General features: G+C 37.5%; 1 protein-coding gene across 1 annotated transcript in view; it reads right to left on the bottom strand.

Moving 5' to 3' along the window:
- Positions 1-20883, bottom strand: part of LOC140686535 (ankyrin repeat domain-containing protein 26-like) — an 83044-nt gene that overhangs the window by 13811 nt on the left and 48350 nt on the right. The window contains exons 29-32 of the mRNA XM_072940777.1: positions 17867-17912; positions 16014-16703; positions 15089-15173; positions 12038-12253 (exon numbers count right to left, since the gene is read on the bottom strand). Of these exons, the coding sequence (XP_072796878.1) occupies positions 16609-16703; positions 17867-17912 (141 nt within the window). The 3' untranslated portion in view covers positions 12038-12253; positions 15089-15173; positions 16014-16608. The remainder of the gene's footprint in view (positions 1-12037; positions 12254-15088; positions 15174-16013; positions 16704-17866; positions 17913-20883) is intronic.

The raw sequence follows: 20883 nt of genomic DNA on the forward strand, positions 1-20883 counted from the left end.
CATGATGACTTTGGCCTATGCATTGGTTCAGTTTATATCTTAACTTACATTCTGGGCTTTTCTTTTAGTCTAGTATCTATATTATTGATCTGTGTTCTAGTTATGAGAACTAAATTCCTATTCTATTGGGAGTCAAGTAGAACACTTGTTTCCTTATGCCCCCACTTAACAGAATGTCTTTTCAATTCTCTACCTGTCTGCTTTGATTTTCTACTACTGGGGCTGCCATAATGCTGTAATAGCAATACAGGGAGATAGTGTCGAATTCAGGTACTGGCCTTTTTTAGTTTGGTCTCCCCACCACTCTGGAAATTCTTATATCTATCTGCAGTATTTCTCCATGTGATATTTATGGTTTTAAGAAAAGGAACTTAACATTTTAGTAAAAGATGAACTTTGAAAGGTAGTAATTTTCTGTCAGAGGCTTTCCCAAATTTTTGAGTTTGATGTAAAAGATGAAACTGGGGCTGCCGTAATCCAGAGAAGGTCATGGAGACCGGACAAAACTTGCAGAGATAAAAAATGTCTTTTTTTCCCCTTTGCTCCATTGAGTTTGAGTTAATGGTAGAACATTACATCTGTATATGAAATAGAGATATTTGCAAGTTTTCTGAATGCAGAAGATTGAAGAAAAGGAAGTGAAAAATTAAATTCTTCATAAAGTTAGAAAAAATTTAAGAGGCGAAAGCTGACATTTGTTTGGTATTCTTGGCCCAGAATTGCAACTTCATGTGCAAGTACACTTGAGGAGAAAGACACAGAGAAATAATTTATAATCTTTTGTGGCTAACTCTTTGTTATTGGTGATATATTACCATTGTCAGCAGTTCCATAAGGAATGACACTTAATGTGAAAACCAATGTTTCAGACATTCATTTATAGTTTATGGGTATTGATTCCATCAGGGAGAAACTGGAGATTATTGACTGGGACAAGCAGACATAGTCAGAGAAGGAAATATAACTGAGAGATAAGGGATTTGTAGAAATTAGAAAGAAGATTGCTGAGAAATCATGAATACTCTTTGGAAAGTTGATCAGATCTTTAAGGATTTGTTTTTGTCTTAGATATAATAGCAGCAGTATGAAAGAAGATAAAAAGAGTAAATTGTACTTTCTGGTATCTGTGAAAAATTTAACTATAATATTTGAGCATAATCTCAGTGCTGATTAGATACCAAATTTCTCTGAAGGAGTATTTGATCAGACCATGCCTGAATTATTTTATGTACAAATTTATGAAATTCATGAGAGTTCTGAGGAGAAAGTACAAAACTTATTTTTCAGGTTTTATATAAAGACATGAAAATTCTGTCAAATGAATCAGGGCAACCATCAGATTATACGGAAAGGAGATTACTGAAACTAATGCATTTTTACCTCTTAATTTCCTGACAAGTCGCTAGCACAGGGGTCAAAAATTGATGTCATATAAGTTTACATAAATAAATCCTCCCAATACACCCTAGCAGTTTCCATTAGGGAAGTGTTTTGGATTCTATATCATTTAAATTATTTAAACTAGAATTTATATAATAGATTATTTTACATGGCTAAAAGATGGATGTCCCAAAGTAATTACAGAGTTAGGGAGATAGAGATTTCTCTTAATTGGAAACGTTACACATAAGAAGACATTTTTTTCTCCTAATGAGGAAGGTGATACTAACTTTATTATTTTTCTCCTGTGCTTTCTTTAAAAAAGAATAACTGAAAGTTAAGGAGAGAAAGCTATATACCCCATACCATTCTTCTTCTGACTTAAGAACTCTAACTGTGCATTCAGTTTCAGGTTTAAGTCACAGTTTGGTGTAAAGGCCTGGAAATTTTCAGCCAATTCAGTTTGACCCTATTCTCAAATATGCTTTTATCTATGGAATAATTTGGGCCTTCTACTGTTTCTGTTTTTTCCTCCATTATCATGTCTACCATAAATACACTATCAATATGATAAGGAATTCATAATCACAGAATTACTAACTCAGGTTACTAAAAAATGATTATCCTTATATACTTAAAAATACTACAGGGTCCTTAAGATAAGAAATGTACCTAAAAATCGTCTTAGCTTACTTCCTACCTGGTAGCCCCTGTACAAACTGTACAATATTCACACCTTCATAAAGTTATATAATTCCTATTTTATTTCTTTTTTAATGCCCAATTGTGACCCTGTTAATTACGGCTATTTTCCTTGTTGGTTGGAAGTCAACCTCTTCATTTTTGATATTATGGGATAAGCAATGGTTACTTAACTAGTGGTTTTAATACTAGTAAACAAGACTATTAAATTCTATATTTGGTAGTTCCCTTTTGGCACTTCCATGTTCCTCATCTGCCATATCCAATCCATAATACGCATCTATCTCCTAAAAAGCTTTGAAAGCATTCTTTGCATTTTTTTCTATATTTATTCCATGAAACACCTGATGTGTTTGATCCCATCTCTACCACCTCCCCTCCACCCTGCCACCTATGTACACCCTCTCTTCCTTTAAATCCAAACTCTACTGTGCTTAAAGTGGAATATTTTAGAAATGTAGATCTGTTTGTACCACCTCAACATTTCATCTATCAGTGTTTCCCATCAGTTTCAGTATGAAAACCAAAATTCTTAAGTTGGCCTGGAACTCCCTGTAAAATCTGATTACTGTGAGTTGATTTTCTTTTCTAGCTTCTGGTATTTTGTCTATTCTGCTCTTTTTCTGCAGTTCTCTTGAAAAAGCCATATTCCTTTCAATGTCAGAACATGTTTTACTTACTACAGTAACCATAAACTCAGGTCTGAAACAGTGTCTCTCTTTTTGTTTTTAATCTACTAAATTTAAATAATATAATAAATCTTCCCATTTTAATGATACGCAGAATCTCTTAAGTTTTGGAGTATTTCTCCCGTCTCCATTACCTGTTGCAGGAGGGTTGGGTGCAGATGTCAGAAAGAAATTCTCAGGGATATAATTATATATAATCTTTATTTACTCTTTTTCTCTGACATTCCCTGACAGCAGCTCAGAAAACTGCTATTCTTGTCTGTTTTATTCTCTTCTGTATCCCTAATAACTAAAAACAGAGCATAACATAAAGCCTAAAATGAAGTTATTTGTTGAGTAAGGAAAAGTGTTTATGTTTATCAATTTAAGCTAAATCCACACCTCTTCTACAATTAGTCTGTTTCTATATTTGTGTATAAAATTATAGCCTTTTCCTAGTGGGTCACTATCCCAACTTGCCTATAAATTAGTCTTGAAATAAGTTTCATTCTTCAATACAATGTCATAGATTAGCTCTACTTTTTCTAGGAACAAGACTCACAAAAGACTTATTTTTATTTATGGTAAGTGTAGCTACATTAAATTATTTAAAGTCCAGGAAAATAACGTTAACAGGGTAACAGTAAAGACTACTGCATAATCAGAGAATTAACACATGACATAAGTGTAATCAAACTCATTTTGAAAATGGTCTACCCAACAAAAATTTTTAGGCCAAACACTACATATCAGATTTTCACTGCTGAAAATCTTTGATAGCCTGCTGGTGTAAATATTTTTACCGTATTGCAATTTGATTTAAAAAAATAAAAAAAAATCATGATGAGTGAATTCCTTCTAGTGAATTCTTTGTTCCAACAGATATCTAAAACTCAGGGGAAGCATATAGATACTAAGACTTTCTTCAGGGACCATCTTTCTCAGTACTACATGGGACCTTTCTGGAAGGACATATGAATCACAAATGTTTCCATTTCAAATACTCATTGTCCATTAGCTAAACTGTCTAAGACTTCATCATTTTCAGAGTATACCTTAATACATAATATGAATACCTTGTTCCCTATTTTCTAAAGAGTGGTTTTCTAAGGAGTTAAGCTGACATTTCCAGCAATTGCAATGACATTTCCTTTCTCAAAAAAGACTAAGTATTTTTTAAACAATTTAAGAATTTATTGCACATCATACCATACTAAAAATAATTATGCTTGGGGGGAGGGTATAGCTCAGTAGTAGAGCCTATGCTTAGCATGCATGAGGTCCTAGGTTCAATCCCGACTACCTACATTAATAAATAAATACCTAATTATGCACCACCCAATTAAAAAAAATGATGCTTAATAATTCACTTCCTCAATATGATGTATGTAAAAATAGGAATTCTAAACATTAAACCAAATTAGCACCATTTTTTTGTTTTATAGTTTTAATTTGGAACTATATAGATGTTTTACAAATCAAAGCCAAAATTAAATTAATAAAAATAAAAGCACACTCTAACAAATGAACAAAACTGCTTATTAAGTTGGTTCCATTGCAACAGAGAAATAAAAGTGATTTGCAGTGATTTCATAACAAAATTTCAATATATTTTATCCCTGATGGCATATATTCTAAAGACAAAACTATAAACCTTATTTATATCTTTAAATCATATTCTGTAGTCTTGTTAGCAGTAAAATTGATACTGTTTTATAAAGTGATTTAATATATATATACTCATATATATATACATGTGTAAATGTATATAAATTAGCACTAATTTTGATCTAAATGATTTTCCTTATAATTAATTTATAAATTATAATCTTTGTCATATGGTACATATGAGGGAGATACGTTATGATTTGTTTCTATTTTTAAGCACACAACACTTTTCCTGAAGTTCAGCAGCTCAAAATAACAACCAATTGCTTCATTATTTTGTCACCATGTATGAGATATCCAACATTTTGAATAAATCATTTATTTCACAGATCCAAATGATAATACTAGAATAAACTAGATAACTGACATTTTGTTCTATGAATGTCTCCCAAGACTCAGACACAATACGGCCCCTATTTAAATATTTTCCTAAAGGTCTCTAAAAGTATGGTTCTGCCTACTTGTTGCCTCAATCGCCCACACTGTCAGATACATGCAAAAGATAGTATGATCTATCTTATGAAGATTCTAGTTAGTTGCAAGTGGTAGAAATTTTATCATAGGTTTTGTTATATTTCAACTGTATCACTATTTATATAAGAAGTTAATGTACAACTCTCCCAATGTAACTGCTATTGTTTTAACTCCTTTATATTTATATTACTAACAGAAGGCATAAAATAATATGAATTACTAATAAATTTGTTAAGAACTTGTCTTTAAAACAGGGAGGTAACAATTTAATACGATAATGTTTAAATCCATGAAGAACAATCCCAAAATTATGAATAAATGGTACTTATGGAAAGTTACTACACATAAAAGCAACCAGAATACTGAAAAATTGTTGTAAAAAATTTTTAAGCACTCTAAAAATTAACCTAAGGCTTGTAACAATTCAAGGAGTGTTTATTTGAAAAAAACTGGTTTAATGTAATTAAGAACAATAGTTTGTGATGGACTATGTTGTCCCTATTTCCTTCTCCCTCTTTTCAGACGTAGAATAGCTTTATCAGAAAGCTCTGCCCCCGGAGAACTGTTAATATTTTAACTGTCTTTGCCCTGACTCAGAGCTTCTCAGTGAGAAGAGCCACCCCCCTGGGAATTTATAAAAGGGAAAATAAGGAGCAATTGTTTAACATAGTAACTGCTCCAAGAAGAAGTGAGACCAGTTAGTGCAAACAAAAGTCTGTCGAGAAAACATCTCATGTGGTGAATGAGATATTCATAGGGGGCAAACATCTAACAAATTTCCGGAGACTTAGAAGATCACATGCATATAGGCTGTGTTCATGCTCTCTGACTTACAGCCCTCTGCAAGCAAGAAGTGAAGGCTAAGGCAGAGTTGTAGATTGCAAGAATCTTCCATGTGTGCCCAAGTACACAGAGCCTCTCAGGAAATGTCAAAGATATATTAGTTTAAGGCATTTAAAGAAACTGCCATCCAATCATTAGTCAAGTACTGAGCTAACTGAGCAGACTTCAGTGGTCAAACACAACAGGGGAGAGTGACTTTAAAAATTAAACTAACCAAACAGTAATCCCCACAACAAATAGCCACAACAGACCCACTAGGGAAGAGAGTCTGATTTCCAGAGTACACACTATATTTCTAGTCAAATGATTCTGTCCAGTTTTCAACAAGAAGTTGTAAGATATGCAAAGAAACGATAAAGTATGGCACATAAACACGTGGGGGAAAAAAAGCAGTCAACAGAAACAGTATCTGAGAAAGCCCAGATATTTGACTTTTTAAAGCAGTTATTGCACAAATGCTCAAAAAACTAAAAGAAATGCTACATAAAGGACTAAAGATAAGCATGTGAATGATTTCTGACCAAATAGAAAATAGCAATAAAGAGACAGAAAATTAAAAAGAATCAAATAAAAATTCTGGGTTGAAACATACAACTAAAATGAAAATTTAAGGAAGGCTTAGTAGCAGATTTAAGTTGGCAAAAGAAAGAATTAGTGACCTTAAAGATAGGTCAACTGAAATTATTCAATACGAGGATCAGAAATAAAAAAGATTGTATCACATAAGCAAATGAATTAATGTAAAACATAATGGGAATAGAGAGATAATAAGATGGGAAGAATATTTGAAGAAATAATGGAGAAAAATATCTTCATGGATTTTATTAAAAAACATTCATCTACACATATACCCAGATACATCACAAATTGTCAAAAGCCTAAAACAAAGAGAGAAACTTGAAAAAACAAGAGAAAAGCAACTCATTGTTACCTAAGAGATCTTCAGTTAGGTTAACTGCTGAGTTCTTATCAGAAACCATGGAGGACAAAAGCAGTGGTAAAATGTATTGAAAGAGTTAGACTATCAACCAAGAATTCTCCATCTTTCAAACATATCTTTCAAAAATAAAGGAGAAATTGCTATATTCCTAGATAAACCAAAGCAAGAGACTTTGTCACTTGTCTCACAGGAATACTAAAGAAATTCCTTCAGATTGAGAAAAATGACATTAAAAAGTAAATCAAATCCACATAAAGAAATAGAAAGTGTCACTAAAGTTAATTATATACATAATACAAAATACAGTATAAATGTATTTTTGTTTGTAATACTTTTATTCTATTTGAATTTAAAAACAACTGCATAAAGCAATAATTATAAAACTGTTTTGATGGGCTTACAATGTATGAAGATGTATGACAATAGTAGAATAAAGGACAGTAGAGAGAGTGGACTTTTATTGAAGGATGTCTTTGTAAACTACTGAAAATAAGCTGGTTTTAATCTTAACTAAATGACTTCAGTATGTTGATTTAATCTACAAACACTAAAATAAATACTCAAAAATAGAGTAAGATAAAAACAAAGGAATTAAAATATACATTTAACACAAAAGAAACCAGTAATGGAAGCCTAGAGGAATGATAAAAGGCATATAAAAATCAAATAACAAACTGGTAGACAAATGATGGCTTCTAAGTAGTTACATTAAACATCATTAAACACTCTAAAAAGCAAAGTTTGGCAGAATAAATTTTAAAAAATTATCCAACTATATGCTGTCTAAAAGAGACAAATAGGGTGAATGTAAAAGAATAGAAAAATATATTCCATGCAAACAGTAACAGAAAGAGAGCTAGAATGTCTATGCTAATATCAGACAAAATAGACTTTAAGACAAAAAATATTACTAGAGAGAAAGGACATTTTGTAATGATAAAAGGCCCAATGCATCAGGAGGCTTAAAGATTATTAATATGTATGCAGGTAACAACAGAGGCCAAAACTACAGGAAGCAAAAACTGACAGAAGTGAAGGGGAAAACGAGCAATTCAACAATATTTGGCGACTTTAATGGCCCATTTTCAATAATGCATAGACTAAACAGGCCAAAGATGAGTAAGGAAATAGAAGACTTGAACAATACTATATACCAATTAGACTTGATAGACTTGTATGGAACACTTTCTGCAATGACAGAAGATATAAACCATTCCAGAGATAAACCCTTATATTTATGATTCATTGATTTTCATGGAGGATAACAAAGAAAGAATGATCTTTTCAAAAATGGTGCTGGTACAACTGGCTATCCACATTTCAAAGAATGAAGCTTGATTACTATTTCACACTATACACAAAGTTAATGCAAAATGAGTCACAGATCTAAATGTAAGACTAAAACTACAAAACTCTTAGAGGAAAGTGGGAGTTTAAATATAGACTTTGGGTTAGGCATTAGCTTGTTACATATGATATCAAAGACACAAGCACTTGTATCTAGATTATATAAAAATATTCCTAAAAACTCAACAATAAGAGAGGAGGGTGTAGCTCAGTGGTAGAGCATGCGCTTAGCATGCACAAGGTCCTGGGTTCAATTCCCATTACCTTCACTAAATATATATATTCATACTTGAACACTGCACACATGAAATACATTCCTTTCCACAAATCTGCCTCAAAAATCAATTAGTTTTCTTAGCAAATTCGGAAGGATCTCAAATTTCTTTCTATTATCTAACAATGAGTTCTCACAACAAAGAATCGTTAACGTCACAGTAGAAGCGGACTACATTGTCACGGTGATCTGATCGCTTTGTCTCTACTACTGTATTAGCAGGATTTCTGACTTTCAGACTGGTGAATTTCAGCCATTCTGGCCACTGTCCAGAGACAATTCAGTCGCTTATTGTGAGTAGCTGGATGCTACAATCCAAGTCACAGAAATAATACATAGCTGATATATTAGATTGCAGTAAACTGAAAACATTAAATGACTACTTAACCTCTGGAATGATTGACATCTGATAATCTTTAGAGAAACAAATAAAAAGAACTCTAGTATACTAATATTTCACATGTCCCTAAACAAGGCTAACTGTAATATTTTGATTTTCTTTTGATACAAGTAACACACAGCTTTTTAATATATTGGCATTAGTCATTTAGTTTTCATAATTGTTTTTGTATTAAATTAAAATTTTTTTTCACTTTAAATTCATAATGTTGATCTTCAACCTTGTGGAAAAGTTTAAACTACTTCTGTTTAAAAATATAATGGTAGTAATATTTTTCGCATAATGCATATTTCACCTATCTAAAGTTGTATATATATGTTTAGTTATTTTTCACATAAACAGTTATCTTGCTTACTAGTATTCAGTGGACATTGGGGCCTAACAGAAAAACCAAAACCAAAACCAAAACCAAAACCAAATTCCAAAAAAACAAAGTCACACTTTTCTGGTGTCAGCATGGATGCTTTTCTGAAAAAGTCAGTGATGTGTGTCAGAGGACAAGATAGAATCCTCCCACCCAAATTTTATTTTCCTTTTTGAAGTGACATCTATTCTTTGGAATTTCTAATACTTCAATGTGCTAGGGGCAACCTCTTTTATTGAGAGACCATTAAGTGTTTTTCTTTATGAAACAGTACCTCCTGACTCCCATTTTGCAACTTACCCTTTTGTACTTGAGCTACTCTTTTTTAGCAAAGATTCAGGCATCCAAATACATAGCATTTACAAATAGCATTCGGACAACTCATCAGGACAATCATATATTAGATATAAAACCTAGTGTAAAATTATTGCTTTTCTTATTTAAGATTCTACAAATTAAGTTTGTGAGAAGATATTTGTAATGAAATAGATCAGCTCTTATTATTTGCTCTTATCCCTTCAGAGGCCCACGGCTAGGGATCTTATGTATGTATTAGGCATAGAGCTCATTCCACAAGCTCAGTTGTGAAAGGAACATGACTTGTTTTGCCACTGCTGCCACTGATGGGGCAAAAACTTAGTTTCTTTACTGACATTTTCCCGATTTTTCAGAGGTTGGGGATAGTCTAGATAGTTTTTCTTCTTGTCATTTATCAGCATTTGAGAATATTTTCTGCTACTATTTTGGTCATCCTTCCTAGAAGCTTTAAAAAGAATACAAACTACTTGAATGACAGAAAAAAAAAAGAAGAAATAAAAGGATAAAAAAGCAAAACAATATAGGCACTATGTTGAAAGTGATTCCACCATATATATTATCTGATTTGTTCCCCTCAACAACCCCTTTTGATATATTATCCACAACTTCCAGGTGAAGAAACAAACTTGAAGAGATTAATTTGCTTGAAACCAAACAGAAAAGAAAAAAAGAGGCAAAAACCAATCAGAAAGAAATGATACAAATTTGACCTTACTACAAAGCTTCTCTGTTTTGTAATTCACACATAATCATTGTTTCTTGGAAGAATAATTTTGAAATGAAGGTACTATTTAAAAGAATATCTCATTAGAACATCTGTTCATGTTTCAATAGGTTACATTTGACAAACATATTTGAATGTAGGGATTTCATCTATAATACAGTTATTTGACATATAATTTTACATTTAACTAGGAGGTAAGAGAAAAGTAATGGCCTTTATCTTGATGTAAAACTATATTAATCACTGATGCAGAAACTCATAGAAAATCCACACCAGACTTGGCTTTTATCCATTTCAAGGTTACATACATTTTTCATCCTTTCTACAACCTTTTCTTCATAATAATAATAATAATAATACAGTAATAATAAAAGAACTTTCACTTCTTTAAAGGTGGTATATTTGAAATTTATGGCTTATAAGATACTTATAACAAATACTGCAAAATATTAAAGCATTCCCTCTAATTGCAGAATGTCACTTTTTTAACAAAGAAGATCTATCTGGCATATAAATACTGCTTTTATACTCCCAAAGCTACTCAGCTTTATTCCAAACCTCCATTTCTTACTCACAACGGAATGTTTAAGCTATCAGAATGACTGGGTGAATTAGGACTGAATATTATTCCAGTGACTAAAGCAAATTTAGAAGAAGATTTAATCTGAAGTTCACATTAAATATTAAATATTTTAGTCATCATTCACAGTTGGGCTTACAAATATTGGCTTTTTCAAAAAGTCTCTACTTTCATCACATTCTGATTCCCAAATCTAACACTTCCCCATGCACAGAAAATAAAATATCTCTAGATAGGAATATCCTCAAATTTCCCTCATTAAGTCAACAAACAACTTGCCATTTATTAGTCCTCTACTCTCTTCTGCTAAAAGAGGGAATTTATATTTGTTAACTACATTCCCTTAAACATTTCACAGTCAGCTCCCCTACCCTTCAAAAGATTGCCAAGTGAAATTTTGATTAGCATTTCACTAAATAGGTAAATCAATTTAGGATAACTTTTTTTTTTATAGAACTGAGTTTTCCAATTCAAGAATATGGTATAACCCACCATTAAATAAGTCTTTTAAAATTTCTCTTATTGACACTGTATAGTTTTTTGAACAGACAACTTAGACATCTTTAATTTAGATTTTCTGTGAATAATTAGTGTTTTACTTCTTCCTTTCCAGTCCTTAAATCTTGTTCCAGTTTCTATTGCTGTGTAAAAAAATTACCGTTTTTTCCTAAGTCCAAGATGTCTCTCTTATATATATGGCTGAGAGCTGATGCTAGCTGTCAAATGTGATCTCAGCTGGGCGAATACCTATACATGCCTTCTCCAACATGGTAGTCTCAGGGTAGAGAGGAATCTCTATTTCTTCCTCCCCAGGGTAGACAGGAATCTCAAGATCTCTAACATGACAGCCAGGTATTCCAAGCACAAATGGTCCATCAACAAACTGGAAGCTACATTGCTTTTTGAGTTCTAGCCTCAAATCATGCAGCATTGTTTCTCTCTCATTCTATTGTTTACACAGCAGTAGCAAGCCTGCCCAGATTTAAGTGTGGGGGACACAGACTTGACTTCTTATTCAGAGGAATATCAAGTCATTTGTTGTGTTTAAGATCATCTCAGTCTACAATCTGGCCCCAATCTGCTCCGACAATCAAAATGCACTCACTCTCTAATGACTCCACAGAAGTCTCCATTATTGTATTATTAGTCTCAGATGTGATGCCCGCAATCTTGGCATTTAAATCAACTGCTCTTGAAAATGACGTCACTCATATATAGTTTCTCGAGTAAAAATCATTCCCGTGGTTCTGGACACCATGAACTTTAGAGATAAGTTATCTACTCCCCCTCAACCCCACCTTAACACACACAACATACAAGATGGGATCAACAGTAAATAACCACAAAAAGCAAACCTGCTAAGAAGTGGAGTGAAGAGCTTCCTGCGCACGGTGAGACTCACTGACTCGGCGGCAGGGGCAGTAGCAGAGGCCTCTTCGAATGACGGCGGCAGCGGAAGGTCTGGCGCCCCTGCTTCTGTCCCGCGCAGCACGGAGTTGGGTGTGAGGCGGCAGGAGACAGCTGCGTCCCACGCAGTACAGTCGTGTGTGAGGCGGGAGGAGACATGCTGGCTGCAGACATAACACAGGCACACATGAAAGACAGCCGTGTAGTTAGACTTGATGGTGTGGGCACTAGGGAGCCATTTCCATTTCTTGAGCAGAAGCGGACCTATCCTCAGAGGGTGGGGTGAAGATGAACAGATGGGGTTCAGAAGATGGCCAGGGGGACACTGGGGAGGGGTGCTGGTTGGTCTGGGACCCCACCACCAGCTCTGCTTTGCCATTGGCAGCCGAAGTGGATCTGGGGGCTTGGTGGGTGTGGAGCCATCCTGCTGGTGAGCTGTGACAGGGACAATCTTAACTGTGATGACCAGGATAACGGAGCACTTGCACTGCCTGCAAGGTGAAGGGGGCAACGGGGCAGCTTTTGTTCCTGGATTTTCAGCATCGCTGCTCAGCCACCCTGCAGGGATTCTGACTCACATGAGCAGCTCTGAAGGCAGAGCTCTGGGCCAGAGTTTCAGCTCCTGATACACCGTGATGTTCCGTCAAACCTACCTCAGACTGGCAGCTGGTCCTCCCCAACATCCCCAGTGCCACCAGGCACACACAAAAGGGCAGAGCTCTGGACATGAGCTGACTCCCCTGTCTCCCCCTCTAGGGGAGTGGAGAATGCTGACATGACTGAAGCGCCTACTGTGAGCCAGGCCCTTTCCCAAAACTCCCTGACCATTCAAGCCAGAGGGCAGCATTTCCTCACTTCAGAGGTGAGGATGCTAAGGCCCCTGGAGGCACTCCGTCAGTCTGCAGCAGATCCAAGCTTTCCTATTCCAGCAACAAATCTGGCCTCCTCCCCGAGTGCTCTTGGCCCTAAGGATCACAGGGACTGAGGAGGGTGGTCAGAGGGGTCCTCAGTTCCTCCCCCCACTTTTGGCCAAGATCCAAGCAATTGCCTGCGGCGAACATCATTGCTGGGGCTTGGCACATGGGGCCTAATAACCACAGGATTTAGGGGCTCCCAGGACTGAGGGGCGTGTGGCCCCTACAAGATCCTGAACCTTCTGGCTGAGATGAGCACATCAGAGCCACAGAGCTGAGGGACCCACAGCAGGAGGGAATGTCCATGTCGAGAGCCGGGGGACAAGGGGCTTTGCTGCATCTGCCTGGAATTGCTTTCTCATCACCCGCATCTTCAACCTCACCTCTGGCAGGTACTGGGTGCCTGCTGTGGGCTGGGCACCATGACAGGCATGTCACGTGGTTCTTTCATCCTCATAGCCTGAAATCAACCCTTTGGAAATGTTATCATCCCCACTCTATAGCTGAGAAAACTGAGGCCCAGTGAGAACAGCAACTGAATTCAAGGGATGTCCTCACCGGTTGGGTTCTGAATCCCAACGCAGGCTGCCTGACTCCTGACCTCTGCACTGACTCCCTCTGCTAACAGGAGCTGGGGGTCCTCGGGCAGCTCCTGTGGGATCAGTCTTCTATGTGGATTGTTTCAGAGCTGCACGCCCATCCTCTGAAGTGGGGACCTGTGTGGTCCCCACTTTGCAGGTGAGGAAACTGAGGCAGCTCAGAAAGGTGAAGGGCCTTGGCCAAGATCACAGAACCCACATTTCCTGGGCTCAAGTTGAAGCTTATCTGAATCCCACCGTGAAGAGAGAATCCCTAAAGCCTGCACCGTCCAAACCCCTCATCTTATGGCTGGTGAAATGGAGCCCCAAAGGGGAGCGGAGGCTCACCCAGGCCCCACAGTGGTCGTCGGCAGCAACGGGACGCAGGTCTCAGTGGAGTCCCTCACATATAGTTTCCATTTTACAGATGGGCCAATTGAGGTGTGGAAAAATAAATGGCACAGAGAAGGCTAAAGGGAGAGTCAGGGTGGTAAGCCCAACTTTGGCGCACAGAGCTTCCTGAGACCCCTTCCCCTCCCTGCCAGATCCCCCAAGACCTGGTCGGGGGCAGGGCTCCTAGCTTCAGCCAGCCTGACCCTGGGCCCGCCTCTGCAAGTTCAGATTTTCTACCATTCCTGCCCTGAGCCCCTGCCCCTGGCCTGTGCAGTGCGCTACCTCACCTCTGTTAGCTGGTGGCGGGGGGGTGTCTCGGCCAAGAGCGGTGTGAAATTGGTACTGTATGCCTTAAACTTATAATACAGTGCTGCATGTCAATTAACTCTCAATAAAACTGGAAAAAATAAATTGCGACTTGGGAGACAGATTTGGGTAAAACTGAGTGTTTCAAGGACGGAGTCAGGGGCTTATAAAGACAAAAAGCCAAGAGGCTGTCAAAAGTTGCCTGATGAGAATTGTGACTGACACTGACGTGAGCCAGTCAGGAAACATGTGTCCTTAAGGAATCACAGCTTATTTCAGGGTGGGGGCTTAGTAAGGGGCTGAAGTTTCTGGCAGGTGTTCCGGATGACTTCATTAGGGCAATAAATGCTCACGGGGCCGGATCCTCTGTGGGCTGAGATGTGCGTAAGGCACACTCGAGCAATGCAGACTCCATTTTCATTTTTCTTTCACAAAGGCAGTCTTCTGCTGCCGGGAGCAGTGACCCCAGCTCAGCCTGGAGGACATTCAGGTGAGCTTCAGCTCAATGGCTAGTGCTGGAGGAAGAGCAGCGTTTGCCATGGATCTCTTCCCTGCAGGCGCGGCAGCGCTCACGCCAGCTGTGAATGAGCACACCTACCTGTGCTCAGGCTTGAGCTGGGGTGGGGGCGGGGAGTGGTCCTCCACCATTCTAGGCTCATCTGGCTGGTCTAAGAATTAACCTGACATGAGGCAGACTAACAGGAGAAAAATAAACAAAAATTGAATAACACGTGTACTTCCTGTATATACCCATGGGAGACAGCCAGGGTAAACTGAGTGAACTCACCAAGAAGGCTGCAGCCCTCACCTTCAACATCCTCTTCAGCTAAAGACTTCTTTAAAGAGGAAGCTGCAGGCAGCGGTCAGTTACAGAGGTCAGTTACATGGAATGCCTGGAGGAATGAGAAGTTCAGTTAGACAAGGGCTGGAAAGGTGTCACTTTGGTTTAGACATGGGAGTCATCAGTGACTCGCTGCGTGGGAATGGAGGAAGGGAAGACACACCAGAGTGGGTGGGGACAGACTGCTGGTGGGGAAGCAGGCAAATCCTTCAGGAAGTTTGTCGTCAGAAGTAAGACTGTCTGGTTCACGTGAGAGGGAAAAAACAGAGGGAGATGTTTACAGAGAGGGAAATTTGAAATCATCACTGAGAAGGAAAAAGGTGCAAGTTAACTAAATAAAAGTAGCAGGATCGCTGGGCAGTGCGTGACTTTCTTCAGCAGCACTTAGATGCCTGGGGGGATGTAAGGGGGAAGAGTGATAATCAGTCTGTTGTGCAGTTGGGAGTTTTGCCAAGTAAGCACACTGAAAAAAAAGAAAAGGGAATAAAGGATCTAAGTAGGAGTTATTAAAAATTTAGCTCCTGGAAATTATTAACAAGGAGAGTATTTCCTTTACCATCTTACATTCAGTGATTGGGAACCTGCAAATTAAATTAACTAAAGCAGATTACTGTGAGAAAAAATTTACGTATGAATACATGCAGGAGTTCACAAAGCAACGAGATTTGAAGGGGTGGCTAGAAGTGGGGGCTTATATGCAATTTAATAAGTGACAGGAAAAGGAGAAAGGCATTTTCTGAAAAACAAATGACTTCTTGGTGAGAGGGGAGAGAAAGGGCACTTATGGTAGAACAAGTGACATTTAGGGAAGATAGAGAACGCCTTAGGAGAATGTATGGGAGAGATGTAGGTTTGTGACAATGTCCGTTTGAGTCTGGTGCTCGGAACTTGCCTCTAATTTTAAGACTGTTTCCAAAAAGTAAATAAATAGAGAAAATGAAAAGCCTGAGGCAGATTTTGTTTCTCCATGAGGAAATATCTGTGAATCAGTGTTTAAAGTAACATATAGAAGAAAGCTTGATGGCACTGCAACGATTGTCGTGATCCATCAGAACACTGAAACAGCCACAGCAGATCCAAACGCTGTCCGTCTAAATCTTTAGGTCTATAGACAGTGATTAACGCTGGAAAATTCAAAAAAGCTACCAATCAACACGGCTCAATATCAACGACAAGTTTGGTGGGTGGCTGGGTGCTGTTTAAACAGCTGGCATCCGGGCTCAGTTTGAGGATGTAATACTCCAAAGTGCTGGGTTTTATTCCCAAAATCTGCTTAAAGTCAATGAGATGCAAAGAAACGTGGTTTAAAATACTACATCAATTTTAATCACGCACATAGAATGCAAGGGTATTTTCCCTTAAGAAACAGTGTCAGTATCTTACATGACGGGAAGTAACTAAACGATAGGCCAACAGCCCAGCAGCTAAACGTTTACTGTTTATCTTGCAGATCATATACTTATTCTTCAAAATCTCCATGTATTTCTTCACGCGCTTTCGAAACCGGATCTGGACTTAGACTTGACTCGTCCATCAAGGCTACGAGAGCGTCTGTGACAATGTGATTCAAGTTCAGTAGTAGCTGGAAAGAAAATGAAAGAATTAGATTCTTTACTGAAAATACTTCATAGGTAACTAAATGTCAGTTCATTTTTTAAGAAAAGCTGAGACTCTTCTAAGTTTTAAGAAGAATGAAAAATACCTACATACGATTACAACACAAAATACAAGATTACTACTCTAGACTTTGCCCAGGGCTGCACGTTGAATTAACTGCTCTTGTGGCTAAGGATCAGAGCCCCTGGTTTTCTCATTCTACATTCATTTACTCAGCAACCATGTACTAAGGCACTATGACAAGCACTGGAATCACAAGATGAAGATGACAGAGTCCACCCTGAAACATCATGTACCGTAAACTGGAAAAATAGATGAACAGACAATTTCGGTACAGAGACATAAACGCCATGACAGGTATAAAAGAGGGCACAGTTGGAACACTCAGAAGGGACGTCCAGCTTTGTGTCAATACTGTCCCCTCTTTGGTGGCCGTGATGTGTAAGCAGATACCTGAAGGAGGAGGAGAAAGTGTGGGAGGGAGAGGCAAGAAGCAAACAAAGAGCAGAGGCAGGAAGGGCGCCCGCGGAGCTGGACGCAGTCTGACCAGTCGCTGGAGCAAAGGGGCAGAGCAGGGGAGTAAAGACAGACGGCTGAAGACTCTGGCAAGAGCCAAATCGATGTGGGTGTTTTTCTTCCAAGCTAAGGAATTTGGAATTTTTCCTGAGGGCAAAAGGTTAACCCCTGACACAGTGAATGACAGGAAATTAATTGTCATCCACCAGGGGACAGGTACATGAACTGCCCTTGCTTGAGTCTGGGTTTTTGGCCTCAGTCACTACCAAACTCGAGAAGCTGATGACCTCCATGCTTTCTGAGAACAGGTCCGTGTGCGGATGACAGGCCCACGGGGACAGCAGGAGAGGAAGGGCACAGCCAGAAATAGAGAGAGAACACAGACTTCCTGAGACTTTTTTTAAAGCTATGGATCATGATGAATAAATGAGGAATAAGTACACTTATCATTATGAGTGAAATTATGCTTTCACATTTTTCATTAGATGTGTGTAAGAAAAAAATTTAACATAGTATCTGTTATTCAAACAATAGAATGAGGTGCCACTTACTCTTTACATTGTATTTCGGAAATCAAGGTCTAAATTTAATTCAGAAATGTTGGCAACATACCTTTCTTTAACTCTCTATCTGTATTCTTCTCCAACTTCTTCCGCATCTGAAATAAGTCAAATATTATTTTTAATGTGTAAGTTAAACAAGAAACACTATCATAGGAATGACAGCTAGCTTATGAAATGTGGCCTTTAAATAAATACTTTTAGAGACTTGACCTAACTTGGGGATTGCTTAAATAGAAAAAGTAATCACAGGAATAAAATAAAATAAATTCCTACTTACTTTGATTTTAGATAATAGAGAACATATGTATGTAAGGCTATTTAGATTCCCCTGATGGAAAGCACAGTAAATCCTGCCCTGTCGGATACACATAATCTCAGAGGGCGATGCCCGATCTTATCAGCACAAAGAGTTTAAACAATTCAAGTCATGTTCTACACTGAATGCATTACTCTGCAGTTCTCAGAAAAACTGCCCTTTATAAAAGTTTAGTTTTTTTTAACATTAATGGATTTTTCCTTAAAATGAGCTTTCCATTCCTGCACTTTCAGAAAACTAAAATTTTAAGGTCTGTTCTTGCTCATGTTTTTAGCACAGAATCCGTAGATGCATAAAATGAAGAAAAGGGTTCTGTTATAATGTCAAGTGAAAATTCCACTGGCAAATGAGTTAAGCAAATGTATTTTGCTCTCTGTATATGACTAAAATATTTATATCAGAAAATCTGCTTGAAGAAAAGAAAAGGAGAGGCTAGCGCCAGTTTCAAAAGTTGGTTTCTCATTCACAACTTCCTAGAGTTAGAAATAAGGAAAACAATATGTAATTCTTTAAATGTAGCTTTGTTTCCATTCTAGAAATTAGGGCCAACTTTTTGAAACTTGACTTCATTAGTTACGTATTTAATGATGAAATGTGTGGGGACATTTCAAACTTACAAATGTCCCCACCTAGAGTGTTCTTTTAAAAATCTTTCTTATAGAAGTCACCCGCTCACTAAACAGGGTCTAAACTAGTACACCAGACATGATAAACACTGTGGGGATAACAGCGACACGAGAGCCAAGGCCTTTGTAAACGTTAGGTGCAAAGACAAAATTTGGGGCTACCATTTGCCAGTATTTTCAGAGATGGTTTTCCGTAACACTGTCTGACAAGAGCAGTCTACAGAGGCCTTCTGCCATCAACAACGTGACAACAGTGCCAGGTGGGTCCTGTGAAGTGAAAAACGTCTGACAGATGAAGGGAGAAGACTTTACTGAAATAAATTCATATAACCGTTAGTAAACACTATGCAAAATGTAGATCACACTTTCACATGAGCTGAATGTAAGATTACTATCTTTTCCTCTGCAAAGCTACTTTCCTAAACAGGTACTTCTGGGACCTTTATGTTTATTTCTAGGTGAGGACCCCCATGTCCAGATGGTGGAAGTAGTCTGAAGTCCAACATTAATAAGGAGAAGGCACCTGCAGTTTTACTTAAACTTTTCCATTTAACAAAGACACAGAAAGGTGAGAAAATTATACACAGGAAGACAATGTATCAGCAAGTTTTAATTCTAATGGTTTTTAATTAGGAGGATTCTCTCCTAACTGGCAGTTTGCAGACTATGTCCCATAGAAATGGAAGGTCCCACTGGGGACACTGCAGGATTGAGGTCAAAACTGAGGTCACAGGCTGAAAGATAATGCTGCCCTCTCTTTCCGAGATCAATTTGATAAAAACACACTTGCCACACACGTATACACACACGTTCATTTCCAAAGTGAATATATTTTCAGATTATTGATACTTTTCAGTTAAAACTTGGTACCATTCTTATTTTAAACGTTATAAAAATAAGTACAATTCCAGAAATGTAATAAAATCAAGTCATTTAACTGCTTTGATTCATTATCCTGTTGTAAATAGGTTAATGTATGAAGGAAATGACACTTGTCAGTTTGTAACTATTAAATGCACGTATTCTGCTGCAGAGAAACGAAATGAGAAAGCATTTGTTGATCAAGGAACTAAAAAATTAAGTACAGAGAAAAAACTGAGTGAAAGAAAAAGAACTGGAAGAAGTTGGGTGATTGTCTTTCAAAAGATAACATGCTTCCTCATTTGTGCATTCAGACAAAATGAAATGAGGCCAGGAGGGAGTCCACAGGGCAGAGAGCTGATAGCAGAAACCAGGTTACTGAACTCTGCCTCTGCCTTATGAGAGGTGAGCTTAACTACTGTGACAGTTTGATTAGAATTAAAATTCAGAGTGGATGTGCCCTGCCTTGGAAGCCTATTTTTAAAAGAAACGTGACCAGATTCTGCTGAGAAGCAGTGCTGTGTCATGTAAAGTTAAAGTCTTAGGAATGTTAATCACTTTAGCTCTGGTGCACTGCTATAATCCCATTTAGAAAAAGGGCTGCTAAACTGAATGGACATTTGAGAAATTTAAAAATTAGTTAAATAAATCATTAGAAAATGTTTGAAAGTGTCAGTAATACACCAAAAGTCCAAAATCAATGAGTGTAAAATTTAGTCTTCCTATTTTAAATAGATTTGAAGGACATTTATTAACTATTGTGGCCATGCTTCATGTCAGGCGCACCAATACTTAAAAACTCTTGAACAAAAAAAAAACTTTAAAACAGAAATTTTGTCTGTTATAATATTGTCTGGAATCCATTTTTAAGTTTTCAGTTCTCACAAAAAAATTCTACGTGCAAGAAAACCTTAACAGTGATGTATCTGCTCAGGCTAATTTTAACTTTTTGTATTTTATAGTAATATAATTAAATAACACAATTGAGTAAAGCTGTAAAATTGCTCCTGACATGTAGGACAAAACATCCCAGAAATAAACTAGAATGTGAAATCTGAGGGTAAAAATTAGCAAAACAGATAATGGGGTCCATCTGTTACCACTACAACGATGTCACGTGACAAGGCTGTACTTCATGCAGCAGTAAGAAAGGCGATAAACCCAAGTGTTACGAACTGGAAAAAACTTGCTTCGACAACCAGCACCACTGAAATCACAGACTTAGAGCAACACTTTGGTCAAGTTAGAAAAAAACTGCTGAGT

The sequence above is a fragment of the Vicugna pacos genome, chromosome 17 (assembly GCF_048564905.1).
Source record: "Vicugna pacos chromosome 17, VicPac4, whole genome shotgun sequence".
Taxonomy (NCBI): Eukaryota; Metazoa; Chordata; class Mammalia; order Artiodactyla; family Camelidae; genus Vicugna; species Vicugna pacos.